The sequence below is a fragment of the Bubalus bubalis genome, chromosome 3, assembly GCF_019923935.1.
Source record: "Bubalus bubalis isolate 160015118507 breed Murrah chromosome 3, NDDB_SH_1, whole genome shotgun sequence".
NCBI lineage: Eukaryota > Metazoa > Chordata > Mammalia > Artiodactyla > Bovidae > Bubalus > Bubalus bubalis.
In genome coordinates, this window is record NC_059159.1 from 161,219,707 (window position 1) to 161,239,644 (window position 19,938).

The 19,938-nt window shown below is 42.1% G+C and overlaps 1 protein-coding gene across 7 annotated transcripts in view; it reads left to right on the forward strand.

Moving 5' to 3' along the window:
• PALM2AKAP2 (PALM2 and AKAP2 fusion) overlaps positions 1-19,938 on the forward strand; it is a 515,120-nt gene that overhangs the window by 201,704 nt on the left and 293,478 nt on the right. For 2 of the 7 annotated variants that reach the window (XM_044940418.2, XM_044940423.2), the window contains exon 1: positions 11,068-11,153. The exons of 3 other annotated variants lie outside the window; for them this stretch is intronic. In XM_044940418.2, coding sequence (XP_044796353.1) covers positions 11,082-11,153 — 72 coding nt within the window. In that variant the 5' untranslated portion in view covers positions 11,068-11,081. Of the gene's footprint in view, positions 1-4,467; positions 4,498-11,066; positions 11,154-19,938 lie in introns of those variants that run through there. 2 more of the 7 variants (XM_044940415.2, XM_044940413.2) reach the window with 2 other exon arrangements.

A 19,938-nucleotide genomic window follows, 5' to 3' on the forward strand; every position in this document is an offset into this window, starting at 1 on the left:
GTGTAAGGACTGAAGGGGAGTGCCATCCTTAGTCATCAAATAGAAAGGCACCAGGTGCAGTGTGGATCCTGGATTGGATTCTGGAATGGAGAAAGGACATCAGTGAAAGAAAGGAGAGGTCTAGGCTGGGAGAGAAGCTCATGGCACCCAGGGGAGTACCTACCATAATAGGGACCTGCCTCTAGAGGAAGGGAAGTGAGCAGCAGGTAGGTGTTCCTCCTGGCTGCTGCAGAGATCAAAGAAAAAAGGTTCCCAGGTGGGGCCTCCTCCTTGGTGAGCATCCAGCATCATACGAGAAGTCTCTGACCATGGTGGTTCTTTCTTGCCTGAGTTTACCTCTGTTGGCTGGCCTGCACTAACCTTTGTAAGGGAGGATGCCAGTGTTAGAATGGAGAAGGCTCCACACCCAACTACCCTTATCAACAAAGTCTTGGGTTTGGGGAAAACACAGTGAAGGCTCAGAGACAGAGCTGGGTGCAAATACCTGCACCATCACTTCCTCTGTGCTCCGGGCTTTCACTCATCTGAGCCTTAGCTTCTTCCTCTGCAAAGTAGTGGAGAAGGCAATGGCACCCCACTCCAGTACTCTTGCCTGGAAAATCCCATGGACGGAGGAGCCTGGCAGGCTGCAGTCCATGGGGTTGCTAAGAGTCTGACACGACTGAGCGACTTCACTTTCACTTTCCACTTTCATGCATTGGAGAAGGAAATGGCAACCCACTCCAGTGTTCTTGCCTGGAGAATACCAGGGACAGGGGAGCCTGGTGGGCTGCCGTCTATGGGGTCGCACAGAATCGGACACGACTAAAGCGACTTAGCAGCAGCAGCAGCAGCAGCTGCAAAGTAGGGACCATGCAACCTTCTTCTCTGTTGCAAGACTTGAAAAACACCTGACAGTTCCAGGTGCACTTATTACTCAGTGGGAATCCTCCCGCTAAGTCCTTCCTGACCTCTCTTTTCATCTAGGTATAAGGCGTGCACCAATTCAAGACTCATGAGACCTTGTATTTCTCATGTTTCCTTTCCCTGTGGCTTACCTACGTAAGCTAAGCCTAACTAGCACCACCACCACCTCAAATGCACACACAGTTTGTTGATCAGACTTCAGCCTCCTAGAGCTCAATAGCAGAACTCAGGAATGACTGGTTCTTATATATATAAAGTTTTATTTGTGTATTTATTTAGGCTGTGCTGGGTCTTCGTTGCTGGGTGGGCTTTTTGCTAGTTGCAGCAAGTAGGGGCTACTCTCTACTTGCAGTGTGCAGGCTTCTCACTGCAGTGGCACACAGGCTTCAGTAGTTGCAGTTTTCAGGCTCTTGCTGCTGCTGCTGCTAAGTCGCTTCAGTCGTGTCCGACTGTGTGTGACCCCATAGACGGCAGCCCACCAGACTCCCCCGTCTCTGGGATTTTCCAGGCAAGAACACTGGAGTGGGTTGCCATTTCCTTCACCAATGCGTGGAAGTAAAAAGTGAAAGCGAAGTCGCTCAGTCGTGTCAGACTCTTCGAGACCCCATGGACTGCAGTCCACCAGGCTCCTCCATCCATGGGATTCTCCAGGCAAGAGTCTGGAGTGGGGTGCCACTGCCTTCTCCTCAGGCTCTAGAGCACAGGCCTAAGAGTTGTGGCACATGGACTTAGCTGCCCTGTAATATGTGAGATCTTCCACACCCAGGTATCGACCCTGTGTCTCCTGCACTGGCAGGCATTTATTTTACCACTGAGCTGCCAGAGAAGCCTGGCATGATTGAGTGCTGATACCTGGAGCCAGGGGTCTGCAAACTACAGCCGTTGGCCAAATGGAGAACAGCCATGCCCATTTGTTCCTGTATTGTGTGTAGCTGCTTTTTGCTACAAGGGCAGAGCTGAGTACCAAGGCATACATGGGGTCTACTCATCCGATGAATATTAAAGCTAATCTACTGATACTGGGTTGTGGTGAAGAAAAGTGTAGCATTTATCTCAGGGCCATGCAAGAATGGGCAGCTCATGCTCCAAAACCCTAAACTCCCTGATGACTTTCAGGGAACCCCTCCTTCTGACTAGTTGGTGTGGAGGGAACAGGGTGAAGAGTTTCAGGACTTCAATCATTAACCTTCTGGTTCCAACCAGTTCGGGTCTACGTGCTCGTGTCAGCATGCCCTTAACCTCTTCCCCTGGGAGGTGGGGGGGGGGCAGGTTTAGTATCTGCAAAACAACCCAAGGACATGGCTCAGGGTATTATCTATAGCCCTTGAGGAGGAATTAAAGGTCCTTGACTTTGTTTATGGCTAAACCATTATTATTTTGTCTTCCTTGACTGTTTTCTTTGGTTTCTGTTTTTTATTTTTATTTTTTTTCTTTTCTGATTAAATTTTTCTTCTTTGAACTCAAGGATGGACTAGAAACCTAAAGCTTTTCTACCAATGAGAGGTGGGGGACACGGTGGGGTGTGTTCTCGGGAAGGCCCTGCAGGATCCTGCAGGGTTCCTCAAGCAGTGACAGAGACGGTGAAGCCAAAAGTGTTTAGTCTGTGACTCTTTACAGAGCAAGTTAGCCAACTCCCAAACTAGAGGATAGAGCGATATAGGCTGGAACGTGGACTCTGAGAGAAGGAGTGGAAGGGAGATGGGGAAGGGGAGGGTGGGAGAGAGATCTCAGAGTTCACAAAGTCCTTTCTTTCCTAACAAATGCAGTGCCGTATCGAACTTTCGCCCTCTTGGTACTAATGCCCTATTGGTACCTTTAGTCCTCTGCTTGAAGGCGGGAATCTTCCAGGGGTCAAAAGCAGGGGCCAGAGCCTCAGGACTCCCAGCTGGCACTCGTTAATAACTCTTTAGGGAGGCAGGCATCTCAATGTGAGCCTACATATAAGGCACCAGCTGGGGATTGCACATAGACACCTTCCCCATTAAAACAGATCAAGAAATGACTATTTGGCATCACTTAATATAGTCTTGTTTCTTGGATAGCATTTTTCTTTTCCAAGTCGGTTGGCTTTCACATGTCAAAAAAGCAAATGAGAAGTAGGACTATGTAATAATAGGGGTGCCATTTGCCAGGTTTGTCATGTCCCATTCTTGCACTGTTTCCCACCCCCTCCCCCACCCCCGCCATTAAATTAGACCATTATTAGCCTGTGTTCTTCAGTCTTTACCCTGATCAGGAACTTGCCTGACACAAATGCTGTTAAGACCCTGGAAAGTGTGGGAACAGTGGAGGATAGGATGGTCCACTTGTTCACTATGTGTCAGGCACCCCAGGGAGGCTGAGTCAGTTGAGAAAGACCCATGGCCTCCCAGGGCCTCATGAGAGCTGATTCCCTCTGCCTGCCTCCAGCTGTCATCAGTCACCAAAGAGGGACCCTGTGAGCCTTTGGAGGCACGTGTGGGATCTATCACCTATAATTCAAAGCTAGTTGAAGACCTATTCAGGCCATATTTATTGCTCTTTCTCAGCCCTTGCAGTTGTCATAAGTGGAGCCTGCATAGAACAAACCTGTTCTCAAGGATAATCTTTTTCTTAACTGTTGTCTTTCTGAATTTTGAAATTTAGTGCAGCATTTTAAAGCACACAACGTGTTTACCTGAAATCAAAGCCAGATTCCATTTGATCTTCATCTGAGGCATTTTCTGTGATTCGGTATCCAACCTTCCACCTTGTCCGTTCTGACCTGGTTAATCATTCATGACGTAGGGTAGAAATTATCAGCTAAACTAATCCCGAGAAGGGGCATCAGAGGATGGTGAGAGACAGGAGATACCAGCTGATAAATCCTACAATAATAAAGCAGTGTCGACTCTTGAAAGCCACATGATCAGAACAAGCTCTCCAAGGCCTGTGTCAAAACCCCCATTAACCTGTGGTTGAAACCCAGACTCTGAAGAGCAAAGGAAGCAAGGACATAATTGCTAAAATAGAAAAATGACCGACCCAGTGCTGTCTTCTAAAATTTAACCAAATAGCTTATTTCAAACTGATGAAGAAAGAGCTCAAACCAGCTTAAGCCATAGGAACTGCTTATCAGCCTGGACCATGAGATTACCACATGCCCAGCAATGATTTTCCACCTTGGCTGACATTAAAACTTCCTGGGAGCGTTTACAGCTTCCTCCAATGCCCAGAACGATAAAATCAAAGTCTCTGGAGGTGGGGCCTGGGCTTGGTACTTTTTAATGTTCCTCTCGGGTGATCTTAATGGTCATCTAGGGTTTTGCACTGGGGGAAGAATTAAGGTAAAGTGTGGTGGCATCCAGCTGCTCATGCGTGTTAAGAACTGGATGAGACTGGAAGTCAGATGTTAATAATGGGGTCAGGGCACCACTTAGGTGGTATTAATAGCCAGAGATCTTGCATCTTGCCCCAGACTGCAGCCAGAACTCTGGAGGGTTCCCCAGGGAGATTAGCGCATGGGGAATAATGGCAAAGGAAGAGCAAAGTTCCCCTTGATTCTGAGCCAGACTTAGGGGGATCCCACCCTGCCTGCCTGCCCTCCATGCCTCTTTCATGGCAGATCTCCGGGTAAGGCCAATGTGGCTAGAGTGGAAAGTGAGGAGGAGAGAGGGACAAGGTGAGGGGCCTGAGAAAGGCAGGCAATGGACCAGGAATGGGCTTGCTTTGATTTTATTTCAAGTCAAAAGGGGAGTCATTGGGTGGTTTGTAAGATGTCATCTTATTTAACCAATTATTTGCTGCTTTGATTTTTTTTTTTTTGCTCTTGCATATAGCTCTGTATTGAATGTTCTTTACAAAAATCTTCAAACATATTGAAGAGCATTTTCTCTAGTAAACTCTTTCTGATAAAGTGGATCAAAACTTTTGAAATAGCCGTCTGGAAAGACAATTTATAATTCCAACAGAGTTATACTTTTATAACTATTCATTATAATTCTGACAGATTACAGAGAGGGTCTTTTGTTTCACACCCTCCCCAACACAGAACACATGATACTTTAAAATATACTTTGGTGGGGTGGAGAGAATGCATTTCATAGGTGGAATGTGACACCTCAATCCTTAATTTTTATTTCTTTGTTTATTAATAATGTTGAAGACTTCCCCTATATTTTGTTCTTTTTCCTATATTGAACTGTTTATATCTTTCTCTATAAATCATATTGATTTATAAGAACCCTATATTTACTACAGGTCTTAGTCTTTTGACATATATATGTTGCAGGTGGCACTTGCCTTTGAGTTGCTATCTGTGGTTGGTACCATAAAAAGCAAAGCTTTAATTTAAGTTTTATGTAATGAAGTGTATCACTTTTGTTCTTTGTGGTTTCTTTCTTTTTTATTCTTTATTAAGAGTTTTTATATTTTAGGTCTGTAATCCATTCTGAGTCAGTCTTTGTATATGGTGCAAGATATGATCAGTTGTTGTTGTTGCTTTTTTTTTTTTTTTCTTTTGCATAGAGATATTCAAGTTTTCTAATGCCATTTGTTGTTCAGCACTTCGTGGCATGTGGGATCTTAGTTCCTTGACCAGGGATCAAACCTGTGCCCCCCACATTGGAAGGCAAAGTCTTAACCACTGGACCACCAGATTTCTTCCTGTGCTTTGTTTTTAAAGGCCTTTTCTACCCTAAAATCAGATAGTCATTCTATTTTCTCATGTTTCCAGTTTTTACATTGCTTTAGTCCACCTAGAGATTATTTTGGTAGATGGAAAATTTTGTATTTTAAATCATGGAGAATAGCAACAACAGCAGAAGGAATAGATCCTCTTTCATTATGGATAAGTGGGCACAACTTAGCTATGAGATAACTCTAATATTAACAGTGCAAGGAAAAGAAGTACAAATTTGGTTCCTTCTAGAAAACTGATGGAGTCATAACAGACTTGTTTATGAGGTAAAAAAAATCATTTTTTAAACCTGAAAACATAGAGTAGTAGTCTATGATAAGGACAGATCACCCGTGTGTTTTAAGAACAGCTTACAGTTATTAATAAGATGATAGATATTTTCTTTCATTTAAAATGCCCCTGGGTCACTAAGGATATGACTCATAAAGGGGGGAAAAATCATCAAAACTCTTATTAGTTGTTTGAGTCCTGTTTTCAAATCAGATTTATATCATTTAAAACACGGAGAAAGTGTTTTGAAGAGGGTAGTTTGGACCTATTCAAGTTTTAGATGCTCAAATCCTTTGACACAGCAGTTGTGCTGCTGGAAATGTACCCTCTGGATATTGTCAAAAAGTACATATATGTAGAAGAAGATTCATTGCATCCCAGGTTATAACAGCAAATAAAACACCCGGGAACCACCTAAATCTGTTAACAAAAGACTGGTAAAAGAAGTTAAGGGACATTTGTGAACTCCCATGTGGCAGTTACAAGGGTGGTGGAGGGACCCAATGGGGAAAATGGCATAGAAAGAGTAAGCTGAAAATAGGACACCTATGGTATGATTGCTTTTATGTACAGAATAAAAGCTGCATATGGGTAACAGGTTGATAGATTCATTATTTTTTCCCCAAGTAGGATACATAGAAAGTCTAAAGGAAAGAAATTGATGGAGATGGAGTGAAGGGAAATTCAGCTGTTCATTTTATTTCTTTGTGTATTGTCTAAATTTTCCTACAAAACATTAGTTTGATTTATATTATATTTTTAAATGCTATATTTATCTGGGAGATACAGATATTCTCCTGAGGTCGGTATCTAAAGAAAACAAAAACCCAATTGGCCAAAGTCATAAAAGGTGTGTACCTCAGTTCGCAGTCGTTTGTTGTTATCAGAAACATCATGTTGTCTGTTTTTGTGCATCCTACTTCATTTTACGTTTGCCATCCCCACAGCTGTATGCACTTTTGCCCCAGCTCCTCTGCTGTCTCTGTGGGCTGCTGCTCAGAGACCTGCAAGGAGCCAATGGGAAAGTTGCTTATAGCCAGGTCCAGACAGTAGCCCCGCCTCCTTCCTGCGGAGGGATCTTTCCTCCAGGCCTCGCGGTACCTTCCTAGAATTGGGCCGTCAACGTAATGGACATCTCTGCTCTTTTCTCTTCCTGTCGTCTAATTTTAGGGAGATATATTCTGATATCGAGAAGCCCGGATTTAGAGAGTTTTCATGATCCCAATGTGGTGAATTGAGCGCTTTCCCAGTTGCCGCCTCATTTCAAGTAGTCCCTCTGCAATGAAAATGGGAGCGAAATGTTCTGCATTTTCTCGCCTTATCATTTAGTCCCCCAGAAATGTCTCCCACGGGGATTAAAGTAGAAGACTATATTGGTTCACCAGGCGTTACTGAAGGTTCCAGTCCAGCCTGGACCTATTTGTTTGGAATTGGGAGATGCCCCCGGATTTTGTAAGAGGCTTCCTATCTTAGGAGTGGAAGGATTTGACAGCAGAGTGTTTTGCATTTTCAACATCTCATTTACTCTGGAAGGTTTTGGCACACAAGCATGAAGATGGTGAAAGAATGTGTTTCATGTGTCCTGTGTGGAGCTAAACAAATCTTAGCCACCAACACACATCTGTGTTCAGGATAAAGTGCCCTGAGTCAGATTGTCTCAGTTTCAACCCCTGCCTGGCTACTTCTTGGCTCTTGAGTAAGTTTACTTACCCTAGCCAAGCCTTGACTATTCTCTTTCACAAAATCAGGGATATTAAAGGTACCTACCTCAAAGTGCTCTGAGGGTCAAATGAAAAACTGAAGGGAAACCCTTAGAAGGATGCCTGGCTCATAGTAAGTATAGCTTCTTTAGAGAAGTGTCTGTTTAGGTCTTCTGCCCATTTTTTGATTGGATTGTTTGTCTTTTTGATATTCATTTTTATAAATTGTTCATATATTTTGGGTATTAACCCCTTGTCAGGCACGTCATTTGCAAATATCTTCTTGCGTTTCGTAGGTTGTCTAGCACATGAAGTTGGTCTCCTTAACATCATAGAATCCTAGAATGGGAGGAACCATAGAGCAGAGGTGGTCCAATTTGCTCATATGACACATGGAATCTAAGATCCAGAAACAGTAAGGGGCTTGTCTAAGTCACCCAGGGGTGAGTGGCAGATCTTCTACCTGAAGCCAGCCATCCTGACTCCAAGTTCAGTACTTATGTGGCTTCATGGTGGGAATAACACAATTGGTTGAGAGTGGTGATAGGAAGACTGTCCTCTGCATGTGAATCTAATTATGTTATTTCTGGCATCTGGAACTTGCTCAGAGCTGTCTTCTAGTCTCTTTGTACAGAAAGTGCTCAGTGTTTTCACCACAGTGGGCTTATGACTACCGTATCAAGATGCAGGTTTGTTTCTCACCAGAGCTATATCAGACTACTTTCCTTCTTAGTCACTAGAGAAGGATGCTAAAGGGAAGCTCTCATAGCATAAAGAACTATTTTTTGTGTATAGTTAAATTACAATGTTGTGTTAGTTTCAAGTGTACAGCAAAGTGGTTCAATTATACACATACATATATATATATATATATATACACTTCAGATTCTTTTCTTTTCAATTATAAGTTATTATAACATATCGAGTATAGTTCCTTGTGCTATACAGCAAGTCCTTGTTGTTTACTTACTTTGTATTTAGCAGTGTGTATATGTTAATCCCAAACTCCTAATTTATCCCCCCCCCCACATCCTCTTTGGTAACTATGTTTGTTTTCTATGTCTTTGAGTCTGTTTCTGTTTTTTAAATAATTTCACTTGTATAATTTGTTTTAGATTCCACATATGAGTGATATCATATGATATTTGTCTTTCTCTAACTTATTTCACTTAATATCAAATTTTTTGTCAGTTATCATATCATGACCATTAAAGCAAAAATGTAGCTATATATTTAAACAGTTATTTAAAGAGTGATGCTGTGGGCAGACCCTAAAAATAGGCTTAAGATATAATTCATATGGCTAGTAGAGTATCTACTAAAGACTTCAAAATGAAACTCTCCTGTGTTATGCATTTGACTTGGCACTAACAGACTAGCAATATCAATTACTTGGTATAAGTAGTAACAATTTTGCATCCAAATTCTGTAAGATGTTTCTTACAATTTTAAATGTTATTTTATTCTTTCAAAAACCGGTGGTGAGGATTTCTCTGGCGGTCCTGTGGTTAAGAATCCACCTTGCAATGCCATCCCTAGGTCGGGAGATTCCACATGCCTCAGGGCAACTGAGGGCATGTCACACAACTACTAGCCTGCGTGCTGCAAGCTACTGAAGCGATGGGTCGGCAGTGAAGTGACAAAGACCCACCACAGCCAAAAATAAATAAATTAATTATTTTTTTAAAGTTATGAAATTTGAATTAATCAATGTCTTCTATTTAAAATTCTTTCTTTCTATTGACTTTAAAATATCTGTTAAAAACAATACTAAACAAGCACTTCCCTTTCTTACCAGTAGATGGTAAGCTCAAGGCCAAGTAATCAGGTGAATAAAGAAGTTCTGTAGGTGGAAATGCTAATCAGAACTAAGCAATGAGGAATGAGTAGAGCTGTATTCACTACTCCATGTGGTGATGCTGAAGGTCGGATGAGTGCATAACGAAGCAGGACAGTGTATCACAGGAAAGCTGAATTACTTGGCCTTTTGATCAGGTCTTTTAAACTGACTCTAGATTCTGTTACTTAGTTTTCTGATCTTACATACCAAGTTAGTTTTCAGTATACTCAACTATGAACCCAAGTGCCAGTTTATTTACTTTAGAGTGGATGGACATTACAGGGAGCTTAACAAGTGTTATCTCTCCATTGAGGTAACTACTTGCAAAGCCTGAATGTAATCAACATCCTAATGGGTGACCTTAAAGTCAGAACCAGGAGAGAGGGTCTCAATATCTAATGGCATTGAGATCAGATTACTGATTTCTAATGGAGATGTGTCTTGCTGAACAAATTCATCATTCAAGGTAGCTGGACAGGCAGCTGTACTAGACTAAGTGGGCACCTCTTGGATTGTTTTATACCTCAGTTTCTCAGTTTTCAGACTGACCACCTTCCTTTATTCCTGAGATATATAGATGACATTGGTTATGCAGTAGAATGATTCTGCAGCAGAATTAAACAAGGAATTATAATCCATCCATGAGTGAGATGACATTCTGTAGTTTAATTCTCAGAATGTCTCCTTATACTTTTTTTATAGCATAGTAATATTCTAATGTATATATTTTATATATGTGTGTATATATACATATCAGCCATAAAGAATAATAAAATGATGAATAATGTCATTTGCAGCAACTTGGATTGACCTAGAGATTATCATACTAAGCGAAGTAAGCCACAGAGACAAATATCATATAATACCACCTATATGGTGGTTCAGATGGTAAAGGATCTGCCTGCAATGTGGGAGACTTGGGTTTGATCCCTGGTTTGGGAAGATCCCCTGGAGAAGGGAATGGCTACCCACTCCAGTATTCTTTCTTGGAGAATCCTATGGACAGAGGAGCTTGGTAGGTTCCTCTATATCACAGTCCATGGGGTCGCAAAGAGTTGAACACAACTGAGCAACTAACATATAGACACACACATGTGGAATCTAAAAAAGGAAAGGATACAAATGAATTTATTTATAAAATAGAAGTAGACTAACAGACTTAGAAAACAAACTTACGGTTACCAAAGGAGAAGGGGGATAAATAGGAGTTTGAGATGAACATAAATGCGTTCCTATATATAAAATAGATAACCAACAAGGACCTACTATATAGCACAATATTTTATAATAACGTTTAAGAGAAAAAATCTGAAAATGAATATTATATATATATATAATATGGGGCTTCCCTGGTAGCTCAGATGGTAAAGCGTCTGCCTGCAATGCAGGAGACCTGGGTTCGATCCCTGGGTCAGGAAGATCCCCTGGAGAAGGAAATGGCAACCCACTCCAGTACTCTTGCCTGGAATATCCCATGGACGGAGGGGCATGGTAGGCTACAGTCCATGGGGTCACAAAGAGTTGGACATGACTGAGTGACTTCACTGTCTCTCATGTATTATGTAACTGAATCGGTATGCTGTATACTTTGAAAATATTATAGCAAGACATTTAAAATCACCTGTACTTCAATTTTTAAAAAATGTCGCCTTCTTAGCATAACCTGTGTAAAGCCTGACACTCTGGTAATTTAGTTTCAGCATGGAGCATGTTCAAAGAAATACAGTCTAGTCGACAAAAGTCCTGTATCCTTACGGCCATCTTTTGGAGAATGTTAAAGGTAATTCATTTCATAAGCCACAACAATATATCTGAAGATTCTCTCTCCCTGGTGTTTTGGCCTTAATATCTCAGCTTCCTTATTTTTAATTTCTTGAATTTTAAAAACTGTCCCCACTCCTTTAGGTTCTTTTTCTGTCATCCCTTTTCTCCTTTTTTCCATCTTCAATTCCCCCCTGTATCTAGTATATTCCCTTTCCCCTATTCAAGTGCAAACTACTTAATGCAGTCTGGTTCGTACATTTTTTTTGGCACTCTACTTTCTCCTTGATGTTGCATCACCAAAGCCTAGGAACCAGCTAGCCCACAGTCACTTACAGGCCTGTGTGATGGAGGGGGGAACATGGTTGCCTTAAGCTCACAGTGGGAGGGGTCAACACAAAATTTGCTTTCTCTAGCAGTATAAGAAGAGGTTGCAACGTTTCAATTTTAACTTATTTTCTTTTTTTAAATTTTATTGAAGTACAGTTGGTTTACAATGTTAATTTCTGCTGTACAACAAAGTGACTCAGTTATACATATATATTTTTTCATATTCTTTTCCATTACAATGTATTAGGATATTGAATATAGTTCCCTGTGTAATACAGCAGGACTGGGTTATTTATCCATTCCATATGTGCTAGTTTGCATTTGCCAACCCCAAGTTCCCAATCTATCCCTTCCCCATTCCCCCTCCCGCCTGGCAACCACAGGTCTGTTCCCTCTGTCCCTGATTCTGTTCCTGTTTCATAAATAAGTTCATTTTGTCAAATTTAAGATTCTACATATCAGTGATATCATATGGTATTTGTCTTTCTCTTTTTGACTTACTTCGCTTTAGTGTGATAAACTCTCAGTCCATCCATAACTTATTTTCTGTTTTCCGCCTCATGAAAATTCTGGGATATCTTAGTGGCAATAGTACCTTGAGGAGGACTTCCGGTTCCTGCCCCCTGCTCTGCCCTGGGGCCTGAGGTATCAGCCCAAGCCACAATGGCCCCCAGCAGAGGAAAGGAAGCGCTGTCTCCCTGCCTCTCACAGCCTTCCTGCTCAGCTTCTTCCCTCTCTCACTATTTCTCAGAGACTCGATGGGGACCCCTCCCCCAGCCACCCCCTTGCATTCCCCAAAGCCTGGGTTGCAGCGCAAGCAGTAGGAGAGAAAAGGGAGTCTTCCTGAAGCGGCACCAGGGTGGACACAGGCTTTCTAACTCCTTGTAATGCTGGTCTTCCCGTCATACTTATTAACCACCTTTGAACAGACTGTCCTGTGTTCTATACGGGGGTGCCTTACTACACTAAGAGTTTGCGGTTTCATCTTATTGCAATACTTCCAGAAAACACTTGCCAGGAAAATACATAATTTACAGAAAGATGATGAAAGTGGTTTGCTAGGCCTCCCAGATCGTGGAAAGATCTGGAAATCCTCCTAATGATTGAGATCACTTCATTCCAAATGTCTCCTGAGGCACATTCCTCCTGAATAGTTTGCTACTGTCAGCTCATTATGCTTTCCCTGGAATTTCTATTTCCCCTGGCCTTTCTCCCCAGAATGAGCTTTCCATGATTTCTTCTCAGAATGAGCTTTTTAAAACTTTTCTTCTAGGCAGAGCAATAAGGGTCTATTCCATGTGGGCTAACAGAAAGACACTTCCGTGTTTTCAGTGTTTCGGTTTTACTGCTATTGAAATCATGAGTGCAGGTTTATGATGTTTTTGACTAAGGGATCTGGACAAACAGAAACAAAATGGGAGAACAGTGTCTCATTCAGAGATCCTTACTGAGTGTCTGTTACATGTCTCACTCTAAAGTTTGGAGATGCATGGGCCAAGATCCTTGTCCTCTAGGAGCCCATAGTTTGGTAGGAAGAGAAGATGTGTAAACAGTTAAGTACATAAAGTCCTAAAATGCTCAGGGTACTAAAGTAGAAAGATCTATAACCCATGAAAGGAAGAAAGAAGGAAGGGGTAATGAATTCTATTTGGATGAAGCAGAAGAGGCTTCTGTACTTTTCAGAACTCATTGAGTTGCAAGTGACAGAAACACCACTCAAACTAGCGTAATCAGAAGGGAGATTTATGAGTGTATGTAATTTAGGAAGCCCACGGATGGTTCCGGCTTCATGTGCAACTAGATCTGGGATTCAGTCTCACTCGGATCCTCCTTTCTCTGTCTTCTAGCTCTGCCTCGCTCGCTACAGATTAATCTTTCTCCAGCATGGATGTATTTATTGGGATGGATGTGGCTTGGGAAAATTGCCACTCAGACATCATCCTGGCTTGACCTTAGTGAAAAGGGAGCTTTTCTCTCCTGGGATTCATGTGTCTATCCTTAGAAATGTCTCTTCTAGGTTCTGCTTCAGTCATTTAGCTGCTCCTTGGACCAGTCCCTCTTGGAATAGGATAAGGTAGTTGGATTGTCCTAACCTGTGTCACACACAAGCCCTCGTGGTGAGGATGAATCAGGCTTTATGTGCCTGAGTGTGTCTGGCGTTTCCATCAATGCCGTTTACAGTGAGGGTAGGTGGGTTCTCCAGAGAAAGGAAGACTGGTCAGGTGGTCATTCTAGCTTCATGGATATTTAACCTGGTTGTCATGGAGAAAAGGTTTTTGTCAGATGAAGGAGTGAGTGAAATCCATTATTGTTAGGGGAAGCAGTAAGAGCAAAATCAGATTGGAAGGCTTGAACCCACCTGGCAAATCAGGAAACTTAAGATCATGTGTTGAGGTTGGAGCATGTGGTTGGGGTGGGGGCAGGCATGGCTTGAGATGAAACAGAGATAAGGAGGGGCCTCTTGGCCACGAGAAGGAACTTAACTATTTGCACTGTAGGCAGTGGGAGACATCCTGGGATTTTAGGCCAGGGATGGAAGCAGTCAGATTTCCATTTTAAAACATTACTGTGGCAGCAAAGTAGAGGGTGCCTTGCTCAGAGCCAAGACTCAGGGACAAGAAGACTAGTGAGGAAATCACTGCGGTAATCCAGATAGCCAGAGGGTATAAACAGCTCAGCTCTGTAGAGTGCTGAAGACACTGACGTAGTCTGCGTATTGGGGTGGGGAGGTAAACAAGGAAGGATTAAGCTTGTAATAAACTTTATGGTGGGGAAGTAGAAGGCGTGGAAAATGACAAGCAGAAGCATCAGGGCTTGGTGAGTGTCCAGAATAAATCAGATTTCCCATTGGGATGATGCCATTTTCTGAGATAAAGAATGCAGAAGGAGCAGATGTGAGAGCAGGGGAGGAGGGATGGCCAGCAGGATGACTCAGGGGTTTGGTTTGAGGAGCTGGATATGAACAGTTGGCAGTTGGATATGGAAACTTGGAGCTCAGAGGAGAAATCTAGGCTGAAAATATAGATCTGATAGCTGTCTATACTGATATTATATAGGTTGTGTAGTTGTTGAGAGTAAAGGATATCGTGTAGACTAAATGTCTGCATTTAGACATTTGAGAAGAAGTGAGCTAGTGGTTTTGTCTTGATTAAGGGAAGGAGAAGTCTGGGAAGCAGTGGGCTAGCCAGGTGCAGTGCGTGGCCTGGCCCAAGCAAACATGCAATAGGAAGTCAGCAGTGACCCCCTTGAGCTTGCTGTGCTATGACTCATATCCGATTGTGTACACATGCTGATTGTACATCTTACCTCTTGTACAGTTGGGAGTGACTTCAAGACCTAACTCCATCACTGTGGGAAGGGGTCATCAAAGACTCCCCACAAGAGTCATGGTTGCAGAAGTATTCTTGTGATGGGACTAAGCCCAAAGTCTTCATCAGATAGAACACAGATGAGAAGAGGCTGATGCCCAGTTTATATGTTAACAACTCTTTTGTTTCTAGCTTTAGCCCAATATGGAATTTCCAAAGGGAAGATATGAATACGGAATAAATAGGAAAGTGGCACTTTCCCTCTGTTACCCGTTCCTACATCAACACGGTCTGTGTGGCTCAAAGCCAAGACACCACATTGCCTCACCCTCAAGATCCTATTAGTCCTGAGCCTCAGCAATTCTCTCTGTGTCGGTCCTTTACTTTTCTTTTTTTTTTTTATTTTATTTTATTTTTAAACCTGAAACACGGTATTAGCCTGATTGAAACAGCTCTGAGCCAGGACGGGCTTGTTAGTTTATCCATCTCCACTGTTCCCCAGGGTGAATGTAGCATCCTCCTAAAATGTTTTCTAATTGTATTTTTTAGCTGAAATATAGTTTATTATCAATGTTGTATTAATTTCTGGTGTACAGAAAAATTATTTGGTTTTATATATATATTCTTTTTCATATTCTTGTCTATTATGATTTATCTCAGGATGTTGAATATAGTTCCCTGTGCTAAACAGTAGAACCTTGTTTATCCATTCTATATGTAATATTCTGCATCTGCTAATCCCAAACTCCCCTACCTTGGCAATCTACCCTTTCCCCTCCCCATTCCCCCTAGGCAACCACAACTCTGTTTTATATGTCTGGACTCTGTTTTCTGTTTTGTGAATAAATTCATTTGTCATATTTAACATCCCACATATAAGTGACATCATATGGTATTTTTCTTTCTGTTTCTGACTTATTTCATTTAGTATGATAATCTCTAGGCTCACCCATGTTTTATTCACCCATGTGTTATTTATGGCTGAGTAGTATTCCATAGTGGGGCTTCCCAGGTGGCTCAGTGGTAAAGAATCTACCTGCCAGCAGAAGACTCAGGTTCAGTCCTTGGGTTGGGAAGATTCCCTGGAGAAGGGAAATCCCATGGACAGAGGAGCCTGGTGGGCTACAGTCCATGGGTTGCAAAGAGTTGGACACAACTTAGTAACTAAATAAATATTCCATGTGTGTATGTGTATATATATGTATCAGTTCAGTTCAGTCGCTCAGTCGTGTCCGACTCTTTGCGACCCCATGAATTGCAGCACTCCAGGCCTCCCTGTCCATCACCAACTCCCGGAGTTCACTCAAACTCACGCCCATTGAGTCGGTAATGCCATCCAGCCATCTCATCCTCTGGCGTCCCCTTCTCCTCCTGCCTCCAATTCCTCCCAGCATCAGAGTCTTTTCCAGCGAGTCAACTCTTCGCATGAGGTGGCCAAAGTACTGGAGTTTCAGCTTTAGCATCATTCCTTCCAAAGAACACCCAGGACTGATCTCCTTTAGAATGGGCTGGTTGGATCTCCTTGCAGTCCAAGGGACTCTCAAGAGTCTTCTCCAACACCACAGTTCAAAAGCATCAATTCTTCGGCGCTTAGCTTTCTTCACAGTCCAACTCTCACATCCATACATGACCACTGGAAAAACCATAGCCTTGACTAGATGGACCTTTGTTGGCAAAGTAATGTCTGTGCTTTTTAATATGCTGTCTAGGTTGGTCATAACTTTCCTTCCAAGGAGTAAGCGTCTTTTAATTTCATGGCTACAGTCACCATCTGCAGTGATTTTGGAGCCCCCAAAAATAAAGTCTGACACTGTTTCCACTGTTTCCCCATCTATTTGCCATGAAGTGATGGGACCAGATGCCATGATCTTACTTTTCCGAATGTTGAGCTTTAAGCCAACTTTTTCACTCTCCTCTTTCTCTTTCATCAAGAGGCTCTTCAGTTCTTCAGTTTCTGTGGTGTCATCTGCATATCTGAGGTTATTGATATTAATCCCGGCAATCTTGATTCCAGCTTGTGTTTCTTCCAGCCCAGCGTTTCTCATGATGTACTCTGCATATAAGTTAAATAAGCAGGGTGACAATATACAGCCTTGACGTACTCCTTTTCCTATTTGGAACCAGTCTGTTGTTCCATGTCCAGTTCTAACTGTTGCTTCCTGACCTGCATATAGGTGTCTCAAGAGGCAGGTCAGGTAGTCTGGTATTCCCATCTCTTTCAGAATTGTCCACAGTTTATTGTGATCCACACAGTCAAAGGCTTTGGCATAGTCAATAAAGCAGAAATAGATGTTTTTCTGGAACTCTCTTGCTTTTTTGATGATCCAGTGGATGTTGGCAATTTGATCTCTGGTTCCTCTGCCTTTTCTAAAACCAGCTTAAACATCAGGAAGTTCACAGTTCACGTATTGCTGAAGCCTGGCTTGGAGAATTTTGAGCATTACTTTACCAGCATGTGAGATGAATGCAATTGTGCGGTAGTTTGAGCATTCTTTGGCATTGCCTTTCTTTGAGATTGCAATGAAAACTGACTTTTTCCAGTCCTGTGGCCACTGCTGAGTTTTCCAAATTTGCTGGTGTATTGAGTGCAGCACTTTCACAGCATTATCTTTCAGGATTCGAAGTAGCTCAACTGGAATTCCATCACCTCCACTAGCTTTGTTCGTAGTGATGCTTTCTAAGGCCCACTTGACTTCACATTCCAGGATATCTGGCTCTAGGTGAGTGATCACACCATTGTGATTATCTGGGTTGTGAAGATCTTTTTTGTACAGTTCTTCTATGTATTCTTGCTACCTCTTAATATCTTCTGCTTCTGTTAGGTCCATACCATTTCTGTCCTTTATCGAGCCCATATTTGGATGAAATGTTCCCTTGATATCTCTATTTTCTTGAAGAGATCTTTAGTCTTTCCCATTCTGTTGTTTTCCTCTATTTCTTTGCATTGATCGCTCAGGAAGGCTTTCTTACCTCTTCTTGCTATTCTTTGGAACTCTGCATTCAGATGCTTATATCTTTTCTTTTCTCCTTTGCTTTTTGCTTCTCTTCTTTTCACAGCTATTTGTAAGGCCTCCCCAGACAGCCATTTTGCTTTTTTGCATTTCTTTTCCATGGGGATGGTCTTGATCCCTGTCTCCTGTACAATGTCATGAACCTCAGTCCATAGTTCATCAGGCACTCTGTCTATCAGATCTAGTCCCTTAAATCTATTTCTCACTTCCACTGTATAATCATAAGGGATTTGATTTAGGTCGTACCTGTATGGTCTAGTGGTTTCCCCTACTTTCTTCAATTTAAGTCTGAATTTGGCAATAAGGAGTTTATGATATGAGCCACAATCAGCTCCCAGTCTTGTTTTTGCTGACTGTATAGAGCTTCTCCATCTTTGGCTGCAAAGAATATAATCAGTCTGATTTTGGTGTTGACCATCTGGTGATGTCCAGATGTCAACACCAAAATCAATATATATATATACATATATATATATATGTATATATATATATGTATATATATGCTGCTGCTGCTAAGTCACGTCAGTCATACACGCACTCAGACACACCACATCTTCTTTATCCATTCATCTGTCAGTAGACATTTTGATTGTTTCCATACCTCAACTATTGTAAATAGTGCTGCTATGAACACTGGGGTGCATGTATCTTTTTAAATTATGGTTTTGTCTGGATATATGCCCAGGAGCGGGATTACTGGATCATAAGGTAACTCTATTTTTAGTTTTTTGAGAAACTTCCAGAGTCCTTTCCATAGTGGCTGCACCAGTGCACATTCCCACTAACAATGTAAGATATCTTCCTAAGACTTTTAATGATCTTCTCATCCAGAGGTCAGGAAACTACGACCATGGGCTAAGTCTGGTCCACCACCTGTGTTTGTCAATGAAGGCTCATTAGAACAGACACGTGCATTTATTTATAGGTTGTCTACAGCTATTTTTTGCACTGCAGTGGCTGCATTGAGTAGCTGCAGCAGAGACTGTATATTCCACAAAATCTAAAATGTGTACTATGTGGCCATTTACAGGAGATGTGTTCTAACCCCTATTAATCCATCCTTTGCACTTGTGCAAGATGGTGTTCCTAAAATGCCAATTCACCATGTTACTCTCTGGATTAGGACCCACAATGGTGTTACATTGTTCATATAATAAAATCCAGAGGTCTTGGCCTGGCATCCAAGGTCTCAGAGGTCTCTACTAAAGGCAAGCCCTGCATCTCAGTTTTATTTCCCTTCTATTTCCTTAGTCCCTGGAATATGCACTGTGTTTCAGCCCTGCTCACACGTTCCCTGCAATGTACTGCTGATTCACTGAACCTACCTAATTCCTACCTGGGTTTATTCATTAGAGAACTAACTTAAAGTCATGCATCTTTCATGATTGTGTCTGTTCACAGTGACCACTAGTGAGTCTACTTATATTAAGGTTCACTGCCTGTACCATCTGGTGATATTTCTTCTGTTCAAAACATAGTTCATCAATATGATGGATGGCAACTTGCAGGGAGAACTTGACATGAACAAAGACTCAGAGGTGGGAAGGCCTAGGGAAGATTTGCAAATAACCAGGTCTGTAATTAGAACACCACCAGGCTCCTCTGTCCATAGAATTCTCCAGGCAAGAATACTGGAGTGGGTAGCCATTCCCCTCTCCAGGGGCTCTTTCCAACCCAGGGATTGGGTCTTCTGCATTGCAGGCAGATTCTTTACCATCTAAGCCACCAGGGAAGCCCTTTGTCCATTCAGTTTCCTCTAATGAACTACCATAGAATGGGTGGCTTATAAACAACAGAATTTTTTACTCACAGCCCTAAGAAGTCTTAGAAGTCTAAGATCAAAGCTCCCACTGATTTGGTCTCTAATGTGGGTCTGCTCCCTGATTCACAGGAAGCCGTCTTCTCGGTGTGTCCTTGCATAATGGGAGGAATGAAAAGCTCTCTGGGTTCTTTTTATAAGAGCACTGATCCCATTCACAAGCTTTACCTTTATGACCTAATCACCTACTAAAGGTCCCACCTCCTAATACCATCACCACTTTGGGGGTTAAGTTTCAACATATAAATTTTGAGGGAGAATGCAAACAGTCTGTAGCATACACAGCACTCAGTTAACATGTGTGGAATTATTGATGCTTTATTATTATTATATCTT